This window comes from Caloenas nicobarica, chromosome 2 (genome assembly GCF_036013445.1).
Source record: "Caloenas nicobarica isolate bCalNic1 chromosome 2, bCalNic1.hap1, whole genome shotgun sequence".
Taxonomy (NCBI): domain Eukaryota; kingdom Metazoa; phylum Chordata; class Aves; order Columbiformes; family Columbidae; genus Caloenas; species Caloenas nicobarica.
This window is the reverse complement of record NC_088246.1, coordinates 123,044,119-123,071,891: the sequence shown is the minus strand read 5'-3', so window position 1 is coordinate 123,071,891 and position 27,773 is coordinate 123,044,119. Positions and strand designations below refer to the sequence as shown.

The window sequence follows — 27,773 nt, the reverse complement described above, 5'->3', positions numbered from 1 at the left end:
ATTAACAGAGTAAAAGATTGTTTCTGCTTTTTTATTTATTCTTTTATATATCTTGCTGTTGGCTGATGCTGCCAGTTTTCTGGCTTACTGGATTGTGGCTTCTGTCCTGTTTGAGGCTCTGAATGGAATAAATGACACCATAATCCTAATGCTATATAGTTTAGCACATAAATGGCATATTGGGAGAGGGGAGCCATTGTTTAAAGGCCACAGTGTGAAAACCTAAAGTGATGCTTAAATCACATACATCTCTGTTAAAACTTTGTGTAGGAATTACATCTGAAGTACAAAATAGAGAGTATCATTCTCCTAGGATCGCTCAGTTGAGTGCAGAAAGGGCTAAAGCCAAACAAAATCCTTATCTGATTTCTCTGCAGATTCACCCAGGCCTGAAAAGAGAGAGACCAAATGTCCCATCCCAGGATGTGATGGCACAGGGCACGTGACTGGGCTGTACCCTCACCACCGCAGTCTCTCGGGCTGTCCACATAAAGTTAGAGTGCCACTAGAAAGTGAGTATCATCACCTTGTAGTCAAAAATAACTGGATTTGGCCCAGTATTGTGGGTAGTGTGTACTCAAGCTGGAAATGAAACCCACTTTTTCTGGGTGAAAGTGCAGAACAAGACTGAGAGAAGGGCCATGGCACTTTCTTTGCCCTCCAGCTCTTAATTGCGGTCCTACTTCCTATACTTGTGAAGCTCAAGTACTCCTCAGCAGTAGCATAACAAACAGCACTAGGTTCCTCAGGTGGCCGGGGAAGAATAAAATCTGAGCCAAACTATCCCCACCCTGCCAGCAGACCTGCACGCTGCAGTCTTATGAATCTTCAAGATCTTGCTTGCCCCTGCCTTTGGCTAATGCATGCAGCACAGAAATCACCTGCTTGTTTCAGATCTCTGACCCAATTTGCCGTAATCACACACCAAAGCTGCTGGTTTTCATTGCCAATAACCGAGAGGCCTGGGCGTGCTTATTCAGAGACGTTTCCAGTGTTCCTCTTATCACTGAGCTCAAAAAGGTTATTCCATCAGTATATCCCAGTGTTGGTCCACAGCATGTCTCTCTTGTATGACTGTATCATGCTAACCCTTTTATGCCCAGTCTAGCCTGAATTTCTTTGCCTATTTCTAACTGTGCTGATCTGATTACATTGGTTTGTGTGTGTGTATATGTGTAATCTTGCAACGTGATGCAATTAAATTCTCCATAATAAGCCAAAACCTAATGTGAAACTAGTCATTTAAACAACCTAGTTAGTCAGATTGGTTTTTGTGTGGCATGTGTGATAACAAATTAAAAGGATGCTTGCACTTTACCAATGTCCTGTTCCTAACTGTAGCTCTCTGTCTTTTAAAATCTGATACTAAAGTATATTTATAGAAACATCTGCTGAGTTATGCAGGGCACTGCATTTGGAAGGCCTTGGCAACAATAACTTTCTAAAAAGTTAAAACTAACAAGTCCTTGTTAATTAGCACTCTTCCAATCAGATGTGTTCTGTCCTGGGTGAAAAATAAAATAAAATGTGTGTGTGTGTATGTGTGTGTAATTTGGTTCCTGACAGAATAAACCAGTTGACTGAACAGTCAGCCTTTTTAAAGCACTATGCATCCAGAGGGGTAATGCAGTACTGAAGTCATGAAGGACAGACATACAAAGACATATTCTGTTTAATGCAGACATACATCTCAGTCTTAGTAAAGATGATCCACATCAAAAGGCATAAGAAATGTACATGTAAGAAGTTGTAACCACTGCTGGGAGTGTAAGTTGCTGCTTGGGAGCATGACCAATTGTTCTAAAGCAGTTTTGGCACAGCTCAGATGATCAGGAGGTATCAGACTTCAAAGATCAAATCATCAGGGCTCAGATCAGATCATCTTACTCAGGTGCAAGGCATAAAAAGCCTGTACCTGAGGGCTGCAGCTATATGTAGCACAACCGAGTGGCACAGAGTTCCTCTGTGACCTCCCTTTTCTAGTTGACTGTGTTAGTGATGTATGGGTCAGTGGGCAAAGGGCTTCATGATACAACATCCTTGCCAACCTCCACCTTTCTTCTTTTAAAGTCTCTAGAAACAATGATGTACATGTGGGAAGCCACACTATAACAACGTTGGGATAAACTGGCCTTGCTGTACTGTAGGTCCTTTGCTGCTTCTTTTCTTTTGTAGCCAAAATGCGACAGCATTAAGAATCTGAGTTTGAAGGAAAAAAGTTCATATTTTTAATATATGTATTTTTAGTTGATGCATGCCATTATAACTTTTTTTTTCTTATTCCCATTTAGTTCTTGCCATGCATGAAAATGTTTTAAAGTGCCCAACCCCAGGATGCACTGGAAGAGGACATGTCAACAGCAATCGCAACACGCACAGAAGGTAGGCTGGAAAAGTTCCTGTCTGCTTAAAATCTAACATGCACTTGGGAGTAAATTGATGGGCACATCTTTGAATTAGATGCTATGTACTATGCTGCAGAATTCCTACAAACTGCAAGGGTAGCCTATATTATTTATAACCAAATAATTGTGTTTAATTTCATTATATAAAAAATGGCTGCAGCACTGAGGATGGCAAATTCCACTAGTATTTTTCACAGATGAGATTTCAAACAACAATTTCATTACAGTCTTCACATTGAAACACTATCATGTAAAAGGGGTAGGAATGAACAAATATATTATTATTGCTACAGTTAGAAAACCTAGTGCAAACTAAAGCCTCTTCATTTTGTACCCCATATGTGGTAGTCTTTGGCAGGAACTTCACATCAAAGCACATTCCCTTTTAACAAAACAGGAAATTTTAAGTGGAACACCTTAGAATTCCGGTAAAAACTAACTCAATTTATTACCCTCAGAAATGTCATCTCCCTGCTTGGAACACTCCTGTCTGTTTAACTCGCCGCCTGCAGGGAGAAAGTAAAATTCAGAAAACCCTTCCAGACAGGCAGCTGGGGAATCACAGCTGGGCTGCAGGTGGGGCAGAGAGCCGATGCGCTCCATCTCCAGCAAGCCAGTGCTGTCAGCATGGCTCTTGTCAGGACTGCTTTCTACTGGAAGCCAGAAAGCCAAAATATTCTGTTATAGTTCTTCTGGAAAAAATATAATGTCAATCTTACAATCAAACTTGGGACAGAAAATTTTCAAAACTGACTTTTTTGGTGGGATTTTCTTTTTTTGGTGATCAATTGGTTGATTGGTTGTTGTATGAGGACAGCAAAATCAAGGGTTATCATACTGGTTTACTATCTGTAGTCTTTACCAGAGAGATCACGAGCTCATCTACAAGAATATATAAAGAACCAGTAAATATTTTTTCAGTGTGTTTCCTTTTTTAAATCCTCAGCCATCTTCGTAGCACATCAGCTGTAACATAAGTGAGTAACGAATAGGATAAGAAAACATCTTCTAACCTAATAAAGCAAACAGGAAAAACAAACAAACAAACAAACAAACAACTTGAAATCACAAAATATGTTATTTGCTAGCAGCCTTTCACATAGCCCTGTTTTTCCCCAAATTCACTTTCCTTTTAATCAGTACGAGGCTTATATGCATGGTTTAGCTGACAAAGTAAATGTCATTTGTCAAAAAATTTACTAGTGTCTTGCCAGCCACAAAACATCAAAGCAGAACTGTGGAAAACTCTTACATGATTCAGTTTCCAGTTATATCACCTCCAATACATGGATTTCACAGTTTTGCATTACAGGTTGAAAAACAGCCATATCTGTGCTATAATAGCAGCAGCTCCCATAGATGCACAGGGCACCAGGGAAGTTCAAAGTCTTTGGGTTCCGGAGCACACATTTCCCTTGCTTATGATTTCATTTTAATGTTTTTTTCTTTTTTTCTTCTTCCTTTTCTTTTCGTCACCTTGTTTTTAAACAGCCTTTCTGGTTGTCCAATCGCTGCAGCTGAAAAGTTGGCAATGTCCCAGGAAAAGAACCAGCTCGAGTCTCCAAAAGCTGGGCAGTGCCATGATCAGACTCACAGGTAGGAGCCCTCACAAACTGGTCTTTCCAAAGTATTTCTGCACCAATTATATTGATCAGTCCTCAGGTCTTTCCCTTATTTCAGATTTTAGCTACAGAGGTAACTCAGTTTTCCAAGACAAACAGCTGCAAAGCTAAATAACTTGACCGTATCACAAAATTAACAAGCAGCTTTCTGCTGGTTCTTGTGCATGTGGCTGGCGTTAAAGACAACAGACCCATTTTTTGAAATGCAATCAAATATATTCTACTAAATCTTACTTCAACACAAATAGCTTAATCAATGGTTCTCAAATGTCTTTTTCCTGTAAACCATATCTCCAATTTTGCTGAAATGCTTTAAACAATTTTCAAAAACTGTTCTTTTGTTACAATATTTTGGCCACTGAAGCTTGATTCAAGATCTGTTTAACCTTATTGCACTTTTAGCAGTTCAGTCCTCCTTTATTTTCTGATTCATTTCAGAGGAATCTTCCAGTGATCAAGTATTATATTATCTGAAAGGGTTGAGAACTCTGCTCATTCTGTTTCCCCATCATTGAAAAATTCATATTCTGAGTTTCTTTATTTTATTGGTTTAATTAGTTTAATTTCTCATTTATATAAAGGCATCAAAAAGGGGAAACATTTTTTATTTGCATTTGTATTTTGTTTGAGATATATAGGGACCCTACAGACATGCATAATTTGCACATCATTGGCACTACGGCCATTACGACCTATTATATTCAGGTCTATTTGGGGACACTTTAGTTTGTGGATTATTGACACGATCAGCTGTAATGGTTCCTTCAGAGCCATTACAGAATATTATGTCCATGTGTCTTCCAACTGCACGTGCCTTAACTGTACGTATGAAAAGTCCTTAGGAAATTACTAAAGACAAGTAGTTACTGAACAATAACTAAATGGAATAATACATCATAAATCATTCATTCTTCCCAAATAACAGAGGCAATTATTTTGGATCATCTTATATTATATTTATACCATTCTCACTTGTAGTAAAGTGAGAACAATAGTGATCCATAAAACTACAAATCCTTTGACAAGCAAAACTTCAGACAACTTTTAGAAATAAAGAAAACACCATGCTACAGTGGTACTCTAGAAGTAAATCAGTATCTTTCTTGTAAATAGCCCACACTATTACTAGAGAATACTAGACTTTTTCAATGTCCTCAGCTTCGAACTTGTGTGAAGTCAGAGTACTCTTTGACTATTAAGTCAGCCACCATATTTATGTTATCTATTTCTTGTATACACCTACTGGTAAGTTTTACATGTGATAACAGCACACTTTCTAATACTGAGATGCAACTGTATCCTGTTTTTCAAGAAAATGTTATTTAAAGATATTGTCTTTCTCATTCATTTTTTTCCTTCTCTCTTCAGGACAAATTTAGCAAAGCAGCCTGCGGTATCTCAGTACAATTACAGAACTTCACAGCCAGTAACCTCCTCCAGAGCCACCCTGACGAAAGAACAGGAGAAGCTTGGGAAAGTACCATTTGATTATGCCAGCTTTGATGCACAAGTCTTTGGCAAACGCACAACAGCACCTGTGACACATGGACGAAAAACACCCCAGTTCTTTGAATGTAAGCTTGAAATTTGATTATCTCTTGGAAAATGGGAAAAATGTCAATGACTTATTTTTTTTCTTTTGCCTGTTCTGCTTTCAAGCTTCTAAAATTAAAAAAAAAATAAAAAATCTCTGTAGGAAGCATTTTAAAACATTTGTGGCCAGGACACTAAACATAATCACTAGTTTGCTAGAACGTTATATATCATCACTATAAGGTTTACTTTTTTTTTTTTTTTAAGAAAAAGCAACTATCAGGGGACAAGAGGAGTAAAAAGGGATGGTTTATGTCTTATCTGTTACTTTCAACCTTGGCTAAACAGTGATATCTTTATGTGATAAGATGCTGCCATGAGAAGTCCCATGGAGTGTGTCTGCAGAAGGTGTAATGAATATGAATTGTAGCACAGAGAAATCCAAGTTAGTTTTCGAAAGGCATTTCAGATACCTTTTAGATGCATCAGTACAGGTAGATGACCACGTGTGTTGGCTGCTTTACTTCCAGGCCTGGATCGAATTTATTTCAATATCTCATATTTCTGTACTACATCTATTTGTAGTACAGACATATCCAAAGCATCAAATTGTTATCAAGATTCCTCTGCTTGCATCACTTTTGGATTTGCTGAGGTACTACTCCTTACAAACGAGATACCACAGTGCAAATAGTGATTATTTATTGCAGATGTTCTTCATAACTTGCATGGGAAACTTCAGCAGGACTCTGCCATTGTATTGACCATTGTAAAATAGTCTTTAGTTCATAGAAACAAACAATTCTGTTGCCATGAGGGAAACATAAAAAAAAAAAAAAAAAAAAAGTGTTTCATTACACCAGATTTGGTTTAGAAGAAAACAGATCAAAAATAATGTGACGAAAGATTATTTAGTTGTTTTTTCTTTTGTTCATGACAAAAAAATTAGTAAAGGAAAACAAAAATGAAAACAAATTGCATTTTGTTTATCCCAGCAAAGGACAATATTTATAGTAAGGTGAAGAGAAAAGCAGAAAAATTTATATATGCATATATACTAATAAAATGTGGTATAATAGATTTCTGATACTATATTATATATGTTTTATATATTTATAAAATTTATGTATTTAGATATTTGTTTGTGTATGAGTACACACGCACATATATATCTATGTTTGTAGGTGTCTATGTGTTTGTGTATATATATAAATACCCTATTTAAAATTGCAAATGAATAACAGATATTTATCTGGCCTGGAAAATAGGCTTGTTCAAATGAAAGCAAATATGTTCATTGCCAGCTTCTTGGGTGGCAGATTTTCCAATTTTGTTTGTAAAATTGAATATTCCCTATTAGCTGTCTCTTTGCACAGATGTATGTCTATTTCACAGGTTCATTTCAAGGAAAGAGTGACTGAAATGTTTTTATACAAATGCAAATCCATACATATGCAATTTATGTATAATGTATATCAGGGCTGAAGTTTACAGCTTGTTGTTCTTGCAAAGATTGCAGTGTGTAGCTATTATTTTAATGGAAAGGTGAAAGTAAAAGAGCAGGTGAGTGCTTTAACTATGCAGATATACAAAAGTTGGCAATAAGAAGCTGATGATGTAGTGATTGGTGCAGCGTTCTATGTAAATATGTAGCTTGCCAAAAGCTCATCATTAGCCCTCTGTGAATTCTGCGTTTACAAACTTGATTTGTTCACAAAACACGCACCCTTCATAGACTGCCTTTTTTTTTTTTTTTTCTAGTGTTTTAGGGTTGGTAATGGAAAATGCACTTTTTTGCTCTTTAAATATAATTTGAAGTTAGCTGTAGTAACTGCTAAAATTGTAGACCCTCTTGCTTGTGCTACAGTTTTAAAGCAGGGTAGATAAATCCTTTTTCACTTGCACTGGAGAAAGGGAGAAATTAATCATGAGGCTTTTATGTATTGTTCTACTGAGATGCCTCCAGTACTTAGAAAAACTGAATATGGCATTCAGCTACAGTCAATGCACACAAACAAGCATTGCTCTTCAGGCATCTCAAGTTTGAGGAAGATGAGGAAAGAGTTCTCCAATGTCTTGTGTAGGTCTTAGTATCGAAATGCACTCAGCCAAAGCTCTACATCCAAAGAGATCCAGAGCCTCGGGGCTCAGATCTTTATGGAGTGAGCAGATGGCCATACGCAGAAATGTTCTTGGTGTATCTGGGTGTAGGCTGAGAAATTGGATTTTGCTTAGTTTATCTTTGTAGGACACTGTGAGAGCTACAGACAAAAGAGGTGATTATTGCTTCCTAAGAGCTGAAATCGTGGTGTTGTGTTTTTCCTGCAACTGTTAATGACATCTCAAGCTCCAAAACCCAGAGCAGAGAGATTTCTTTCCAACTGTTTTAGAGTAAGTGCTGCTGATGGAGCAGAAAACAAAGAACCACACACACCACTTTTGTCTGTGAAAGTGCTTTTCTGTTCACCTGTTAATTTTTCTTTCTCGACTGAACTCTTTGTACCTGTGTATTATTGCAAATGATAGCCAACATTAGACAGATTTATTCATTTAGACAGGGTAAGCAGTGTTGTTTTAGCTAAGACTGGACAAGTCACTGTTGTTTTTTTACACAACAGAGCTCCAAGAGGAAGCCTTTTTAAAGATACATTTACAATTAAATTTACCCACCAGTGTTGTCATGTCCAGATGAATAACACACTAATGCTTGTTCAGTCTTTCCTTGGACATCATTGTTTTTAATGCCTGAGTAAAGAATGAGTAAAATCTGAGTAAAAGCCTCAGATGCTTTGTTGAAAGATGTGTATTTGTCAAGTAAAAAATAAATTAACATGTTTCTGAAGCCATTTTTACAGCACACCCTTACTGCCGATAGGAAATGGATTGTTTAAAATGTATTCTTTGAATATTTTAATGTATGAAAATGTAGCCTGAGAAAGAAAACTATTTAATGGGAAAAAATCTCGTACGTGCCATTGCTAATCAAATCTCTCTTCAACAGCAAAGCATTTTTCAAATCCAGTGAAATTTTCTAATCGACTGCCTAGTGCTAGCGCCCACACACAGAGCCCTTGCCATGCCAACTCTTATAGCTACGGTCAATGTAGTGAAGACACCCACATAGCAGCAGCTGCTGCTATCCTGAACCTTTCCACCCGCTGCAGGGAAGCAGCAGAGATCCTCTCCAGCAAACCACAGAGTCTGTCTGCCAAGGTAGGGTAGTCCAAGAACCTGGAGGGTGTGCTAGCTACTGAACTGTGCGAATAAACTGTCTTTCATGTTAGTGACTGCATTAAATCCCCAAAAAGGAGGCTTCTGTTTGCATGCTCTTTTGAAGAGAGACAGAGAAAATTCAGTAATGTAGTGACCAGTTCTGATAAAAATAAATAAATAGCAGGAATTATGTTGTTACTCTTTTCATAATTGAGCCCTAAATACAAGGGGGGAGTATTGTGGGAGGAAAAAAGGAGGATATTTGAAATCCAGCAAAAATCTGTGGTGGTTAATTAGTGAGATCTGTTTGAAGAGGGAATTTGCTTCCCTCTGAAACCTGCCATAAGTGATCGTTTTGGAGGCTGATTTAAAAAATCATATGATAAATCAAGGTGATATTTTGGTAGCAATGGAACAGAACTACACCTATTGAGTCTGTTGTGTTTGGAGCTCATGACAGTTTGACAATGTGCAGGGAGGGAAAAAACAACTGACTTTGGTAAAATTCTACTTTCTTTTGGCAAGAGAGGAGAATCAGGCCCACAGTGTTTGGAGAGACATAATTTGGGCAAGTCTGTCATAATGGAAAGCTGCCTAATATCATAGATGCTTGTGTGGCTTTCATGTTTTGGTTTCTGCTCTGTGTTTCCTCGCGGATCTTTATGATTTACAAATGGAACTGTGTGAGCTATGAGCCTTATTTTCTGTGCCATTACATAGAATTATACTGCTGATGAAAATAGACAAGATTCTTTTCTAATGACCGTGGTTGTGGGAGCACTGTTGTTTATTATTTGTATTAAAGTCACACATGCTCCACTGTGATGCAATTTTTGAAAGCTTTGTATAGATGAGAGGATGCCATTACAAGAACTTGAGAAGAAATCATTGGGGAGTGAGAAGAGGTATATTTATCATAACACAAAGTAGCAGGTGTGTTTCTGCTGTAAGACTCTAAGTCATGATGTATGCTCCAAAAGACGGATGACCTATTTCTCTGCAAGTCTGTGTTGCTCTGCCGGACTGGCTAGAGTTGGCTTCCACAGCTATTGATCTACAATTTGGTTGAGCCTTCATTGACCATGGCTAAGATGTTACTGATTACTTTTTTTGTGGAATCACTAATTTTACCACCAGAACAATGCTTTGTTATGTATTCCAAGCCTTGAGCCTTCGCAGAGTGGTGTCTCCTACTTTGCTGCCTTTGATTTCTACTTGTGGAATCTTGAATCTTGAAGCCGATGTAGGGAGGTGCCACGAGGCAGACTTTTTAGAGTGTGTGTGGACACGCGTCTCCTGCAACTCAGGTACTATTTGCTCCAAATATTGCTCAGAGAACCTTTCCCAGAAGACAGATCCATGCCTGGTATCTGCTGCAAAAAGCTGCTTCCACCAGTCTTCAACAGAGACTTCTAACAGGGAAATGGAAACTGATTCTAATGGCTGGATTAAATTGCTGCCGCAGCCTTTGGCTGACCTCAGCAATAAACCTTTCTTGCCAGAAAAGAGCAGTAAAGGGACCAGGCATAACCCAAAGATTTTCTCCTCCATACCTGCTTCACAGTTGCCAAATCATAGGGAAGGTTTGAATGGAAGTGAACATAATAGTAATGATACGAAGGGACACTTGAGGCACATAGCTGGCTTCTTTTTCACAGCCAGGAATCCAGTCTAAAAGAAAATCACCTGCATACCTCGCTATCTGCCTGCCTCCACTTTTGCCAGACTTTCTGGAGGGCATACTGCTACAAAACATCTGACAGAAGAATCAAAATTAGCTTCTGGCCAGAACACAGACAAGTAAGCCTCAAAGAGATTTGGTGGCCAAAACTAAACAAAACCCATTTTCCTTTGGTTTGGGCTATTTATTACTTCTATCATAGAGGATTCAAACAAAAAATTGTGGAAATAAATCACCAGACTCACTTCAATAAACATGGTTTCTTATTTTAAAATATGAAGCTAAAAATAAGGCTATTTTCACTACTATTTATCAATGTTTCTGAATTGTTTTGTGGCTAATATTGGCCACAAAGGTAAATGTTTAACTGTTAGATTATTTTACACATTTTTAGACAATAAAAACTTCTCTTGAGACTTTATCAGTCTTTGGACTCAAATAATGTAGCATCAACAGATGATTAGGGAGTTAATTATTTCCTTTTTCTGCTCTTGATGGCAAACACATTCATCAGGTCTGAAAATACTTGTGTGGGATGGCTGTGTTCAGAGCCCCATAGTATTGTACTCTCAGCCCTGCCCCTTGCCACCTTCCTTGGTTCCTTTGCCTAGGAACACCTGATTAGCATCCTCCACACATTAGCAGATCAAAGCTCCTGACTTGTAAAGATGTTTGCTCTTAGATGAGCATCAGGCAGCCTCCCATGACACTTTGCAGGTGGGAGGCAGTGTGGTGGCAGAGCAAAGGCTTGTGGGACTACAGCAGATGTCCTGGACTTGCAGGAAATCTTTGCGAGTTACACAATTGTCAGAGCTGTAAAAATATTGTGCTTCTAAGTTTTACAAACAGAACTTCAAACATTTCAAGCCAGTGTCATTTGTTTTTATTCACACAAGGCATGCGTCACCTGGCTTAAATGGGTAGGGAAAACACCAAAACATTTTTTATCACAAGTGTATTCTCAAAGTAATATTTTTTATCTTTCTGTCTCTCAAATTTTATTTCTTGACCTCCAGAGAGTTGTTCATTTTTTAGTAGGAGTTGTATATTTTACCCTGAATGTTGACCATTTTTGTGTAAACATAGATAACGCTTAAATGAAAAGGTCATTTTTACAGCACAGTTCAAAATTTCATTAATTTAATGGATTTTCAAATATATCTCACAATCTTTACATAGAAGTCAAAAAGGGAGAGTCTAAGCAAAAAAAAAAAAAAAAAAAAAAAAAAAGAGAAGGGTAGTAAAGGTAGAAAAATCAGATTACACACTGTCAGTGTGTAATCCATTGGTAAGCAAAACTTCCAAAGAGATCTAATGTACAAAGGTGATCTGCCAAATATTAAAATTATTGACTTATAAATTAAGTAAAGAAAAAAATTATTCTGAAATTGGCAGTAAAATGGATCCTAAGCTTTCTCTATGAGTTATCTATCAGCTGCATACTAAGTGCTAAGGTCATTGGATACCTTGATGATGCTGTTTTCAAAATAATTAACACCACATTAATGTTACATTGCCTGAGCCATTCAGAGTCCACCTGGGACTGTAGTAAACTGTTCCTCTGAATATAATCCTGATCAGCCAATTCTCATGAGGTCAGTACCCCAAATCAGTCTCCTGGTTGCATTTGATTTGCAGTTTATGTAGCTTCATTCAATTCCCGTTGAAGTCAACAGAAGGAGTCCCCTTGAAGGCTTAGCCTGAAGATTCTAGCACAGTGCAAGAGCCTACATCATCACAGTATCCAGGGATCTTCCCTATTAACAGCCCTCACCACATTTGCATCTCACAGAGGTAGCTGCAATCAATACAGTTTATCTGTATCTTCATCACTACTGCTTGCCAAATATTTTGTTGACTGTTTTGGTGTTTTTCCCACCTGTTTAGACAAAATGGCATATGCGCACTATGACTTGAAAGAAAACAAAAAATGACATTTGCTAAAAACCTTTAAAGTTCAAATTCTGGTTTTGAACAAAAATACATCATGTTTCCATTCTTGAATATTGATGATGTTGATAATTACATCAATTATTTTTACAATGTACTTAGAACTCAGCACATTTGTCAGGCAATCCTTTACTACAAATACCTTAAAACTTAAATACAGGATGAAAAATTGGCCAAGAATATCACTAGGTACCATCCAGTTATACTGCTGTGCATATTGCTCCTTGAGTACATTCTTGGCTAGCTTTTTTTAATTCGTGAATTGCTCTAGGATGAAATTGTGACTTCGGTTTTGTCACAGATGTTGCTGAGCAGTTACAAGTTTTCTTATTTTGACCCAGATTAGTCTTTTAATTTGCTGCAAAAGAACCCAGTTGCTTAAATTTAGGCCTGAAGAACTGAGGACCAGGTGCATGTAGTTTTATTGGCTGGGAATAGAAAAGATTGTGCTTTTTTGGATGGAGTTGCATTTAGAATAGTATTCCTATACATGGCAAGATAGTAGTTTCAGAGTTACTCCCAATACCAGAACTCGGGAGTTCTTTTGAGCTTTCCAAACTAGACTGAACTGCTAGTGGTAATGCAAAATCATTGATAATGTTTCTTTGGACTTAGTACTAAATTGTATGGCTGATGCCAGCCAAAGAATACATAAAACCCCTTATATGTAATGATACAATATCCCTAAGGTCACGTTTGAAATAAGATTCATACAGACACAATAATTCACTCTTTCTGATCCAGCCATGAGATAAAGCTTAACTTGTAATCATGACTGGAGACACACTGCAGAGTACTAAATGTTGTGAGAGATCAGATGGTCCAAAAGCATACGAAAAAATGCAGAAGTAATTTGTCACAAAAAACCAACATCCTTTATTGTCCTAGCTGATGTAGCTCAGTTTTAAGGACAAGACTTAATAACATACTAGAAAATATTCTGTAATATTTATGTCATAAAATAAAGGAGGCTGAAAAAGCTTTACTTTAAAGTGCAAAGCACTTGAAGAGGATAGAGACTGGTTTTTGTTTACAGATTTGTATTAGTCTTGATTTTAGGTAGATATTCATAGCAGAGTACTACTTGTACCTTATCTTTTCACTGAATAGATCCTGGAATAAAGAAAATATGCTTCAGTCATTTTTCTCTCATTTTTTTTTTTATTCTGGAGTCCTTTTTGCAGCTGCATGTAAAACCTGTGGGGATGATTACACTGTCGCTGATGTGGGAGTAGACAAGAGTAACCTGAATTTAATTACCATGTGTATTCTCTCACTCTCATTGATTTTTCTTCATTGCTTCAGTGGATTTTTTTCACGGTTTACACCAGTGTAAAGGCAAATGTAAATAAGACCAAAATCAGGATCCAAAGATTTACATAGCTGCAAACTAATATAAGTTAGGAAATAACAAGATACATTTGCAAATTTATTTTGCTTACATTTTCAAGGAAGAATCAGAACAGTTTACATTGTTTTGGTAGCTATATTTAAAATATGTCATGATAAACAGATAAATATAGGCCTGTTCACACATGCACTAGAGTCGACAGTAATAAGATCTTGCCTCCACTGAGAACATAGCCTTTACAAGTTTGAGCTAAACATAGTAAGTGCCATTTTCTGTCAGCATGTCATAGCTCTGCTCTAGCATTTTTTTGCCATTTACCATTTTTGTCTTTTTAACTCCATTTTAAAATTAATGTAAAATTAAACATGGTAAAACAAGCAAAGGAGACATATTGAGAGGAGGGTGGGATGAGAGTAGGAATGAAAACTGGAGCAATATCTCTGACTATCCTCTCTTTTTGCTCTGCCATTTGGAGTTTGCTCTGAAGGCAGCAGAGTGATAGCTCTTTTATACCATCTGAATAAAAAGCCATGCTGTAAACGTGTGATCCATCCTGCGATGGGCAAGAGGGGATAGTTTTCCATGACTATATTTAATTGTTGTGTGCATCTGCGAGCTCGCTTAAACCCCATCTGTACACTACTTCACAAACACACAACCCAGCCTTCCCTGATCAGAATTAGGTACATGTTGGACAACCAAACTTCTGTGTGAATTTCAGGAAAGTGCTGAGGAACCTTTAAATATCCACGTTAGTAAATGTTCTGTTTATCAGCCAGAGCTCCTTGTTGCAGCTAATGGTATCTGTTTCTCAAAGACAATAAATTTCCTGATATTTTTCCATATCCAGTTTCATTGAGGAGTGGACTTTGATTTGTTTTTGTCCTTTTTGTTATTGCTGTTGCCTTCTGAGTAGCTGATATTGTGTTAGTGACAGAGAATCTGCACTATTTATGGGTTTTGCACTATAAAACTACTGCAGCCCAGTCACATGGCTTCCTTTCCTAAGCCATCTGTCACAGAGGTCTGGAATTTTATGTGAATGTTGGTTGTGCAGACTTAACCCAAGTTTTTTTATTATGAAAAATGTCAGCAACTACAATATTTAGCGTTTTACTTTACATTGGTCATTAAATTTGATTACTGTAGCTCTGTTTCATTGCTATAGTTACATATCAACTATGAAGCCAAAAAACACTGAGGCGATCATGGCAGAGCTATATTGTCAGATCCTGGAGTGTGCGCTTGGCACTGATATAGTTAATATCTTGGATTTTTGTAACTAAGGTTTATTAATGCTGGTATAAAAATGTATTTGATATTATACAGATGGCCTAAGATGTTGTGGTTACTAAGTTATTATCCAGGATAAGCTGCACTGTCAAATTCAGGGCTTAAAACTATCACAGGAGATTAAACTATTTACTAAAAAGGGGTAGAAAGATATAACCAAAGCGTCTTAGTATGAACATATTAGAAGTGTATTTACTTCCCATAAATATAATAAAACATCTCTCTCTTTAAGCTGTATGATTGAAAATGTGAACTTTGCTATGCAGGAGAAGCAAACATAAGAAGTGCCTGAGTTTCTGAACCAGGGGCAAGCAGATGGCTTGTTTGTGCTTCAGTCTAGGTGGGCATCTGTCTTAGGCCCATGGATACAAAATGGCATCAGGATGCCTCAGTGAGGAGAGATCATCGAGCCCTAAATTTTCATCTTCTACCAACATTTTCCTTCTGATTAAAAAGATTTCATCAGACACATTTTACCCTTAAATGAGTGACCACTGGCAGTGGTATAAGACAAGGCTGCATGAAGGAAGCTTTGTGCCTTCAGTCCAACAGGGGTGGCCATGTCACACTTTCAGCACAAAGGAAGAATTTCTTGTTTTACCATACCTACTTTTAAGGTCCTCAAGCAAGGAGAAGTTTCACTGCCCTATCTTTATTCATTAAATCATTGACCAATGGTTAATGGGAAGAAAGAGAATGGTACTCTTTCTGCCAGTGACTCATCTCTTCCTAAGGAAGAGGTCTAAGGAAGATGGAAAAAATTGCCCCCTGGACATACCTGTCTCATTTCCATTTACAAGAGAGGGTCTAGGTGATTCGCTTTCACTAGGAGTTTACTTTTACTCAAAGTAGGAAGTCTCAATCTGGGTTTATACAACTGTCTTCTACAGTTATATAACACCTAACATATCTAGCCCCAAATTCCCAAGTGGTATTTGAGCTTTGTGGTGATGTAAATAAAAAATAGTAGTGATGACAATAACAGGAAGACATAGACCAGTGTTAATTACAGCATTCTACATGTGTAGATCTATGACATTGTTATTTATCTCTGTAGTCTTATTCAGGGTGACACACAGAACTAGACTATCAAGTGCTTCTCCAGAAGCCACCTGTTTCACCTCTTCCCCTACTTCTAGTCTTAAACTCATCCCTTTATACACAATATGTCAATACGCAGTGTTGTGTACTGAGCCTGAAGGGAAAGTTTTTGTTGCTTCCATTATTAAGTTGCACTTTCAGGAGCTCATCATTCTAAGAGGAGTTTGTACTCTTTTCCTGTGGTCAGACAGTGCAAAGCAGAAAAGTATGCTTTCCTCCCCTCCTTATACAGCTGAGCAGCACTTGCCCCTTCTTGTGAGCAGGAGCTGCTCTGAGAGCTTCTCCCAGCCTGGAAAGAGAAGTTGGGTTTCTCCCCAGACTGCACACGCCCCTGCAATCAGAGGCTGCTCTTTGCTGTACTTGCCCAGGTAGCAAAGGCTTTTTTAACTCACGCTGAAGGTCTCCATCAGGGAGAACCTCCTAAAGTTCCTCTTATGGTTCCCAGTCTAATGCTCTCAGTGCAGACCTGTCCCTTTTTCACCTAGTCAAACTACAATTAAGGCAATATGCTGTCTTGGGTGATGTACAAAACCGTAATGAAAATTTATCCTACTGAGATTCTTTTAGGCATATTTCTTCCCCCCTCCTCCTCTCCCACATGATGCAGATGTTGTAATATTTCCGGGGTGTGGGGGGAAGGGAGGATGTATAATAGTAATGCTGTTGATGACCTAAACAATGCATTAATGCTTTTAACTGTGAATTGGGGTCAGAGTTCTCTGTAAGAGTGAAAAAAATCAAGAAGATTTAAAGCTAAACTTTTTTTAAATAAAACTAGATTTAGGGTGTATAGGTTATGGTTTAGAGGCATCTTATTTAAATTCTACTTACTGTGTTTAAGCTGAGATGCAGGGATGCCATTACTGAAGCTACTCTTAAGTCTGCCTAAGAGTTGGACATTAACTGATATAAATCGAAAAGCTGGTTTTAGATTCAGATAAATTTAAATAAAAGCGTGCATTTATATTTATCCTTTAAAAGCACCACATGGTTATGCTGCAGCCTCACCATGTCCATATCTAAACATGTCTCTGTTTCCTGTTGCATGTCAGGGAGCTGAGATAGAAGTGGATGAAAATGGCACTCTGGATTTGAGCATGAAAAAGAACCGAAGCCAAGACAAAGTTGTGCCTCTCACTTCTTCCAGCACAGCACTTCCCACTCCTTCCTCTTCTCCTTTCAAAACAAGCAGCATCCTGGTAAATGCAGCCTTCTACCAGGCTCTTTGTGAACAGGAAGGCTGGGATACACCCATCAACTACAGCAAATCCCATGGCAGAAAAGAAGAAGAAAAAGAGGTATTTATTCAGTTTCTGAGTGACTCCCTTGGATGAGTGGTCATATGATGGTCTTTGGGATGACCAATCCAGTGCAGTTTAAAATGAATCAATCCACAGGCAGATGTTTGTGAACATTGAGCTGGCTTTAATGCCCTCTCAGATGTGGCTTAAGAAACTCTACTCACTTAAAAAAATCTTGCTCTTGGAGCCTACTTGTGAATGTCTAGAAATCTCTAAGATAAGGAAATCAAAGGTATCCACCATTAGAGAGTGCTTTTTAAATTTTATTCCTAATGGCTCAGTCCTGTTGCACATATACCCAAATGACATAGGGATCACTTGGGAGTGGGGGGAAGGGAAGGGGAGAGGGGAAGAAAACCATAAACACAAACAAAAAACTCACTAAACAAAATAAACAAAACAAAAACAAACCGAGGCAGTTTTTTTCATGCTGAAACAAAACATAATTTTCCACACCAATACTTTATAATCCTAGATAACTCATTGTCTAAGCATTTAAACGCATGCTTAGAACGTTGCCTGCAATATTCTTTCAGTGGAAAACTTTTTATTTTATATTGAACATAGTTCAATAAATTTCTGCCAGTGGGTCTTATATCTCACTAGTGGGTCCAGTGGTCCAGAAGACAGACTGAGAGTACAAATTGAGAAATAGAAAGTTGTTACAAGTTCTTGGAGGTTTTGATTACAACAAGTAACACAAGAGGATATGTACATAATTTCCACCAATTGTGGTATTTTTAATCTGATATGGACAGAGCATAGAAAAAAACAGAGTATAAAGATGTCTTCCCTTTTGACCTTGTCTTAGGAAATATAAAACCCTAAACTCGAAAATGCAGTTGCAGGAACAAAGATGAGCAACTAAAATTTCAGCAAATACTTTTATTTCATAACTTTCCAACTTTTATGGCTAATCTAGACTGCCACTTTGAACTTGGTAATTGTCTTGATTTTGGTTTTGTTTCTATTTTGCTCTTTCGTGTCTGTTTATCCTGTCTTTGCAAGAAGGCAGCATAGTCTTCTATTGTCTTTCTTATTCTATTTTGCAGGTGAGCTTTTTGTTGTTTGTTTTGTTTCTCTTGAGTCTGACTGTCAGAATATGGATTGTTTGCATTTAAATCAGGAAGGGACCACCAGCACATTTAAAGACTAATTAGAGAGAATCTTGTTATTAACATAGACAAGTCTAAGTGATAGCTTTTTGAAGCAGACTAAAAGATGTCCCAATTTGGGGTTTTCATGTGACTTCAAATACCTTTTCTCCCTGTTTGGTTTTATATATCAAATGACAACATTTGAACATGATATTTATTATAAAATTGTCTTTTGTTCAAATATCAAAATTGTTACTTCAAGAAGACATAGACAGTGCTAAATCTATTTGGGGCTGAGGTTAGGAGATCCAGGCCTCCAGTTCCAAAAACACCTGGAAACAAAAAGATAATTTAGTTGAATGAAGAAAAAAAATCTGTCAGCACTGCGTTGTCTATCATAATGTGACCACTGAAACAGCTTGCACCACAGAGGATCATTTCTTCTCAGCTGGGTTGTCTTGAAGAGGCCTTTGTGGTCACCTCTGTGGGGCTGATGATGCTCATTACCTCAGCAATGAGAGCACGACCCCTTTATCAAGGTTTTAGAGACGGTTTGACACAAGGCAGTAGGCTGAGGGCTCAGGCTTTTCCCTGTTCACTTGGCATGACGAGCAAGTACACCCGGCTTTGAGAGACCCGCCTTGCTGCAGGAGATCAATCAGTGTCACAAACTTGGCAGGGGGCCTGTCCTGCCACTCCTCTTCCCTGCTGCCATCTCAGCTCAGCAAAAGAGCCATGGCAGGGGCACCTCCACATCCCCCCTGATCCCTGCTCAACTTTCAGAAGGCTGTGATAGGTGGCTGGCTCTTTCCCTGTCCCTTACTGGCACAGGAAGCTGAAGGCACCAGCAGACTACCTACAGGACATAAAGATCCACGCCCAGGCACTCTTACCCCTTGCACTCGCTGCCTTGACATTGTGCAGGATCTGGCCCCACATCTCTGCTGTGAGCTTTTGCCATCCCAGGGAGCGTTGACATGTCCAGTGCTCTCAGGGCCAGAGGCTCTGTTTTGCAAATCGAAGACTGGCAGTCATCCTCACGCAAAGAAAATGACTGATTATATCTATTTCTAATTCATTGTTATCTGGTTCATATGCACAACAGTTGCTTAATTTTTGTGGTAATTTCCAGAAAATATTGTCTCTCTCTCTCCGCAAAATAGCCTGTCCAGATGCCCCCTTAAAAAAAAAAAAAAAAAAAATCTGAATTTGGAAAAAGCTCAAAATCTCTCCAAAAGGAAAGCGCCGAGATATAACTAGAGCTGTCAGTTAGTTCAACTGTCAGTTCTCCAAAGATTTCAGGGCTTAAAAATGTTAAAAGTGCCAGATGCTATTATCTGTTATTCATGTTACCATTATGTTCTGGTCTTTGCTGAAATCAATATAAACTTCCATCTGTACATTAATGGAGTTTCATTGCTTGCTTGCTTTCTGTAGTGTGCATGCATGAATGCACACATGCTCTTTGCAGAAAATAGTGGTGTTTGGACCCATTGGGCTGGTTCTGATTTTTCTTTTAGTCTGGAATTCTTCAGAATTTTAATAGCATTTAATTATAAATCCATTCAAATGGAAAAGGAAAAATTATACATAGGTTTGGACTTGACTAGCTGTGATGATCATCACCAAAAGTGGGAAGTGCTAAGGGTGCTTAGCTCTCCCTCTAAAGCTACATCACTGGAGAAGAACATAAGCCAAGGCACGATGCTGTACGCTCAGTCGTAAGCGCAGAGGATGAAAAAACATTTGGTCGTAGGTCTGATCTACTCGTTTCAGACAGACACAACCCCTTTTGTGCCACATGCACTCATGTAAGGTCCTAGAAAGGCAGAGTTTTGGTATTTTCTTTTCCTACTTTCCCTTTGAACTGTCTTCCTTTCGCGGCTTCTGCACATCTGAAGATTTCATGCTGCTTGAATAATACCAACTGTTCCACAAGGTGCTAAGACAATGCTGAAGAAATCACCTGTTTAAATGTCTGTCTGTCTCCCTCATTCCTGGGAAATATACTAAAGGATGTTAAATAGGAAATGAACTGCATACGCACTTTAATCCTTATTAGATTTTTCTTTTTCAGAGGAGCAGTTATTATGAAACTGTAGAAGTTTGTGTATGTGTGTATAGCTATTGGTTTAAAAACGTTACAAATCTTATTAAGTAATTTCAGGAAATTTACAATTAAAATTTGAAAACAAAAGGTTATTTCAAAGATAGAAAACGAAACTACTTCCATTCTAAACCCTCTAGCGTCAGTTATAGTTATGCCTGTAGATTTACTCATGTCAGCCTTCATCTTGCAATCTTATTTTTGTTAAATGATTCAGTAAAACATCATTAAATGAAGCCGCGAACTGCAATGTCTAGTATTTTGTCGAGCCTTTACATGTATAATTCTCAATAAGTCTTCTCTGTGCAGCAGGTTTCAGTGACATGATGAATAACTCACATACACAAGTCTCTGGTTCATCACCATCAAAAGATCAAGAGATATCTTTCAGTTGAGATAAAGAACACAAGCTATATATAGGAAAATATTAATATAGCCTGCAGCGCAAACAGTTATGTCTATTCTTGTTTGCCGCAGGTGCACCCTGAGGTGCATCACATAGCTCATGATCCCAGTAGAGTGCCAGAGTGGTCTTTCCACTACCCTCTGGTCCAGGCTGCTCTCAGTTGTACCTTTGACAAGAAGTGGAAGAGGCTGATGTGTGCCTGGTCTTGATACATATTTAGGACCCAGCTAAGGCATGCACTAAATTTTTAGGAACACAACATTGGTCATCAGTTCAGTGATACAGATGTAGCCTGTCAGAGTTAGTTGTCAGAGAGGAAGCTGATAAGCCTACCTTCTTCAACCTCTGTCACATTAAGTAGAAAACGTTGTACCTGTGGGTTTGGAAGTTATTTTGTCATATGACCCCTTCCAACTGGCAACAGATGGTCACCATTTTGTTGCTTCTTTTGAGAGCTTTTGATTTTACAGTGACTTACAGTGGTGATGATCCCTGTATGAGCCTGCATTTACATGTATATGAGAAAGACAGGTTAGAACTTGTAGACAGAGTCAGGAACTCAAACCCCCATTCTGCAGATTGCGGTGGCAAAACACCCTCATATGCCTCTGGAACCAGGATTTAACTCGATGTTAGAAAACAGTTTTTGAGGTTTCTTCAATCTTGAACAAAGCCAACATCCATTTTCCCACTTTTGGTTTTTAGCATTTTAGTTTCCGTGTTTGGAGGACATTCAACTACTTCTGATTTTTGTACTAGCACTTTAAAAATAGCTTTCATTGTTTTTAGTTTTATCTGTTACTCCTTATCTGAAGTTTTCCTTTAGAAATGAAATTCTAAAAGCCCGCAATATGTCAGGGTTGATTTTTGGTTTGGTTTGTTGGTTTTTTTAATTTGTTTGGAGTTTTGTTGTTGTTGTTTTGTTTTGGTTTTTTTAAATTTAAAATAATTACTTAATAACTACTATGAAAGAGTGCTTGGAAAAGCTGAATATACATATTTTTGCTTTCTATATTTGTAGCAGATTAGATTATTCCCAAACAAACTAACCCCACGAATGCGGTTTCAAAATTCAGTAGTAATTGATATAGCAATAATATGGCATGGTTTCTATATGTATGTGTAGTGTGAGTTTCAGTAGGTAGTAGGTAGCCAGTAGCAGAAAGCAGAAGGAAGTCATATTGAGGAACCAGTCTCCAAACAGGCAAAGATGAGCTGCCAGAATTGAGGACCATATGGAAGCTTTATCAGAAGAAACACCCCCGCAGAGCTTACAAGTCCTGTTAGGCAGAATCTCCATTTTCAGTCCAGATTCTTCTCAGCCCTCCGCTCTGTGTTAACAGCTCTGCAGACATCCTTGCCTCTCTGTCCTGGCATGTTCGTCAGCTGCACAAGCCCAGAGTTTCTATGGCACCAGCCCCATGAGTTTAACAGGAGCTGGGAGATTCTCCTCTCAAACACAGGCAGCGGTTTCTGCTCCTGCAGAGAGTAATCTCTGGGTGATACCTGAGCGCTGGAATGGAGTCACAAAACCAATATGAAGTCCCAGAAGGGATTAATAGAAATTTGATAATTGATGCTATGGGCTTTGGAGAATTCTTGAATGATACAATATCCACAGAGCATCCCTCCAGAAAGGAAATACTTATCTTTCATAAAAATAATAAAAATTGAAGGCATTAATTCTCAAAACAGTATAAACCAAGCTATTTTGAAGTGATCAAAGAAGACTTTTCAGAAAACAAAAATGTATTTTCCTTTCAGGACTCCAAATTTCCAAAATACCTTCCCAAGGGAGTGAATGCTTATGGCCCACATCATCCACCAAACAGTACTGTAGCAGTGATGATTTTAATCTACAATAGTAGAAATCAAGAATTACCCTCAGCAATCTGACACTAAGAAAATTTCAAAGTGGTTTTGTTGTTATGATTTTTACTTTAACAAGAATCTACTTTTTGAATAAGAAGTCATTCCATTCTACAGAGCTAAAAAGCTTTGCATTTACATATGTTTATGTAAATAGGGGTTTTTTAAAATTTATTATGGCAATTCTGTAATTCACAGTGCAATGGTACTCACTTAACTGTATACAAAACTCGGTGATATAATTGCACAAACAAACAAACAAACAAATAATTGCTGAAGTCTTGCTCGATTCCATATATTCAACAACTACCTTTATTTTCTCCATCTATTTTTCTTTGGCCTTTATCACCATTTCATAGATCAAACCTCATTTTTCCCTATGTATGGCTTAAACCAGCATTTGCCTTCAGAAATACTTTCACAATGTTTTTAAAAGTCTACCTATGAGAACGTGAAACTGTGATGTACTAAACTTTCTCCATCTCTCTGTATTGTTTCTTAAGACTTTTTAAAAATGTTTTCCAAGAGTCTCCCTTCTTGCCACAGCAAATTGTTTGTTGAATATATGGGGGGTCATGAAGAGTGAAACCTTTTGTCACATTCTCATCTCATATTTCAGAAAGATCCCGTAAGTTCTCCAGAAAACATGGAGGAAAAGAAGTATCCAGGAGATGTCTCCATACCGAGTCCTAAACCCAAGCTCCATTCAAGAGATCTCAAAAAGGAACTCATCACGTGAGTCACAAAAAATGCCACATTTTCCTCTGCCCTGCTAAAGACTTACTATGCCATTGTTCTGAGTGCTGATTTGGAGTGGATTTGCAGGAGCTGAGCAGCAAGACTTGCATGACACTTCACTACAGGTAGTTAGCTCCTTGTTGTGTTTATGCAATGGGGCAGACATGAGGTCTGGAGCTGAAATAAGCCAGAGTAGGCCTGGGGATCTGGATAGATTTGTGACTAATATCACACCGGGTATGACTCTTTATTCCTCAGATAGACAGGTGACAAATGGGCAACAGCTCCTTCTACAAAACGTGTAGTTTTGTAGTGTGCTACAGATTGGCTGTTCTAATGTTTACATAATTAAATAAACTTTATTTGGACAATTGTCATTATAGACCCACTGTTGAGAGTTTTCTGAGAAGTGCTGAGGACTTCTCAGATGGGAAATGTATGAAGGTCATAAAAAGATAAATCACAAGACAGGAGCTGCGCCAGGGTTTCCAGCCTGTATGAAATCCATATTTAAGTCCTTCATCTGCTTCCTTCAAAGCAGAGTTATTCTGCCCTGCTGAAAATCCAATGGATGCACAAATACACACTCTGGGAGAACAGGCTAATACTCCTTTCCCAAGTAGAGAGATTCACTTACTCTGTCTTAAGCTTGGAAAACTTACTATCTAAAACTGCAAAGAAAACAGGATAATTTTGTTAAAACTCTGCATGCGACAGCATGTTTCAGTTTAGAATCCTTTCACTAAAATTGTCCCAATCAGCTCGTGACACCGGTCACTTTTTAAAATCCCATCTAGGCTCTTTTCAAAAACCCTTCAGATTCACATCAACACCTTTTTGATATCAATAGAATGTTTCCACTGTAGTAGTCAACTAGGAGTTTGCAATCATTTACTCCCCTTTTCCTCCTGTCCCAGACCAGAGTAGGTCTCTCTATACAAAGTGCACTCTGTATCGCTTAGTGATGACAGTCCATAATGTATCACTGCGGGCTCACCTATAAACGTGAGTTGCATCCTGTCGCCTTGTGTCCTGCTCCGCAAACTCAGAGGCACTGAATCAATTAGATCCACCTCTGTCTCTAGAAATTACATTTCCCTGGGGCAAGCTGCTGCAAAGTGTGACTCTTTCTGCTTGTACCATGCAGTCTGCATGTTGTCTACTCTCCACATTTTATCTGCAGTTGCAGTTCATGACCTAAATTGTTACAGGTCAGATTTGTTTTGGCCCTTCTAAAACAAATGCATAAAAAAATCACCAAGAGTTTATTTGCTGAAGACTAGTGGCTTTTCTTTTGTAATATTTATTCTGTTGCGATATTGATCTGTTTTGAGATGCCTGAAAAATATAAGTAATAATACCCAGAGTATTTACTAGAACAATGAACAGCTTACAGTGGTTTTATTGTATTATTTTTAAACGATGAGTAGGAAAAAAAGTATCTAAAATGTAGCTGTCCAGAAAATTGAATAAGAAATAGTTTTAATTTATCAGAAAAATCTACAGGTAGTATAGGGATCAGACTGCATTTGTGTGATCCAGTTGAGCTCAGGACTTATACAGAACAATTCAATACAGGTGGCTCCATCATGAGGAAGTTTTTAAAATGACATAAGCACTTGTAGAGAAAAATTTCCTGACATATTGCAGTGAACTAATTTATAAATACCACATCCTAGCATATGATTTCTATTTTTCCATGTTGATTCTCCTGCCCATAACTGCATTGCCCAGGTTGAAATGGGCTGTGAAAATGAGGCTAATATCTTCCTAAGGCTTCTTTAGGGATTTGAAAAACTTTCTAGCGCTCTCTCTGCCAGCTCAGAGAACATAGCCAGGTGAGGATCTCAGGTACCCCTTAGTCATTACTATGGAGTGCCAGCTAAAAGTTTTTGTACAGTTTCTGCTTTCCTCTCTTATCCATGAGCCCAGTGAAAGAAGACACAACCCTTTACAAGGTGACTCTGAAGTTTTGGTGTTAGTGTTGTAAAATGCTGTAGAAAGGTGTACTTAATTCACCTGCCCCTTCTCCCCACCCCCAAATTACATTTCTTGATATCTTCGCCCTTTTGCAGAGGACTGTGTCCCAATTTGATAAATGAGTTCAGTGTTGTGACTGAAAAGAGGCTGAGGAAAAACAGAAGCTATAACATCTTCTCCAGGGACATATTTGTTGTGTTAAATGTACACCACCTCTGTATCACCTCTCGGTTCAGCTGAGAAACATCTTGGGAAACTTTTGTGCTTATTCTGAACTTCGGCTATGTTAGCTTGACATACTTTCTGTTCTGCAAGCAGCTGTAGCACCTAACTTCTCACTTATCTCAGCAAATAAAGATTGGATGTGTTTCTGAAGAAGGTGCCTTATTTTAGTCAGAAGTCGAGGGAATTTTTTTGGCCATTACTATTCTCTGGACTGTGTTATGCAGGAGGTCAGATCAGAAACTTCATCCCTAAAATTTAAGAATTTCTGTCAGAACTTGGTATCAGTAATGGAACTGTCCTTTAAGAACCCAAGTCATAACCAAAAAGTCTACACAAAACATGGTGGTTTCACATTATATAGACTTTAAAAAAAACCAAAAAAGGTTTAGACCTTATTAGATAAAAAAATCAGATTTGGTGGAAAGAGGAAAACTTTTCCACCTGTGTTTCAATTAAAACTAGAAATGTCATATATTTTTTGTTAGTTTTCTGTAGTGTCATGATAGTGTTGAGACGCATAATGAAGAATGTGATTGCCCTAAGGATCATTACATAATTCACAGCAGGGTAGGGTGAGCTATGTGGTGTGTTATACACATTCTAATTTCTCATTGCATCTTTTTTGCATAGCTGTCCAACTCCAGGATGTGATGGTAGCGGTCATGTAACAGGAAACTATGCCTCACACCGCAGGTAAGAAACAACAGGAAGCCTAAAGCAGGAAATAGAGCTACTTTTAGCTATTGTAATCTCTCATCATTTTTATACTTACCCTTGATAAGTGTTCAAAAGTAATTTGCAGAAAAAAATCAATACAGAAATGTGACTGGTTTTCCTGGTTTTGTAGAGGCCTGGGCTCAATAGACTGATGGAGTTAAAGAGCAAATGCATATTACTGTAGCTTCATGTCTTAGAAGAGACCTGTAGATAAGTCATTTGGTAAAGCTTCTGTTTCCCTAAGCGTACAAGCACTCTCTGTACAGATTCTGGCTCATCAGATTGTATTGAGGTTTCTCCAGGTACGTCTTTGAATGACTTTGAAATTCATAGATCGGCTAAAATAATTTGAGGGTGCTAAATATTGTCCTCATAATAGCCTACTGTCAACCTAGGGTTTGAAACAATAATTTCCTGACTTTCCTGTTGGGAGCAGGATGGAAGCGCTTTCTGCCTTTTCCCAGCCACTTGGACCAGATGTTCTACCTGCCCTTCATGTAGGCAATATGAAGGAAGGACTCTGTGTACTACTGCCTCCTCATGCAAAGCTTTACAGGGGCTTAGAAGCCTTCGGTCCTGACTGTATATCTTTCCAGCAATTTAAGAACTATAGCCTGATATTGGCTGCTCCTCCATTGGCAGGAGCAAATATTTGAGGATCTCGTTTTTCCCATTCTAAGTCATAGGTTGGCTGCAGGTTGCCTGCAGGTTGCTGTTTTAAGAAAAAAAAAATCCGTTTTAGTAAAACACATCATTCTTTTTTCAGTGTTTCTGGGTGCCCTTTAGCTGACAAGACATTAAAATCCCTTATGGCTGCTAACTCTCAGGAGCTTAAGTAAGTATTGATAATAGCAGAAATATTATTGTCATTTATCTTCGATCAGCATGTTTCCTACATTAATACAGTTGTTCATTTGAATTTCTCTGACTTATGTCAAACCTTTGACCAAAATTTCAAGTGAGTTGGTTTGAAAGCTTTTCAGTGTAACAGAGGTTGCTTTTCTCCATTTGTCTTCCTTCATTTTTTTACCACTTCGTTTTCATGAATTAAACAGAACCTAGGGAGGAAAATTATAAACACTAGGAGAGATGCTGCTCTCACAGTATTTCTGAATCAGAGAGAAATAGAAAATATCTAACATGTAAGACGGATCTGGCAAATAACTCAGTCTGATGCAGTTAGA

General features: G+C 38.1%; 1 protein-coding gene across 5 annotated transcripts in view; it reads left to right on the top strand.

The window, feature by feature from the left end:
* ST18 (ST18 C2H2C-type zinc finger transcription factor) overlaps positions 1-27,773 on the top strand; it is a 165,246-nt gene that overhangs the window by 124,374 nt on the left and 13,099 nt on the right. For 3 of the 5 annotated variants that reach the window (XM_065628046.1, XM_065628047.1, XM_065628048.1), the window contains 9 exons: positions 378-512; positions 2,292-2,382; positions 3,897-4,001; positions 5,396-5,601; positions 8,562-8,773; positions 17,202-17,447; positions 23,549-23,664; positions 26,503-26,565; positions 27,356-27,424. In XM_065628046.1, the coding sequence (XP_065484118.1) occupies positions 378-512; positions 2,292-2,382; positions 3,897-4,001; positions 5,396-5,601; positions 8,562-8,773; positions 17,202-17,447; positions 23,549-23,664; positions 26,503-26,565; positions 27,356-27,424 (1,243 nt within the window). The remainder of the gene's footprint in view (positions 1-377; positions 513-2,291; positions 2,383-3,896; positions 4,002-5,395; positions 5,602-8,561; positions 8,774-17,201; positions 17,448-23,548; positions 23,665-26,502; positions 26,566-27,355; positions 27,425-27,773) is intronic. The other 2 variants (XM_065628050.1, XM_065628049.1) reach the window with 1 other exon arrangement.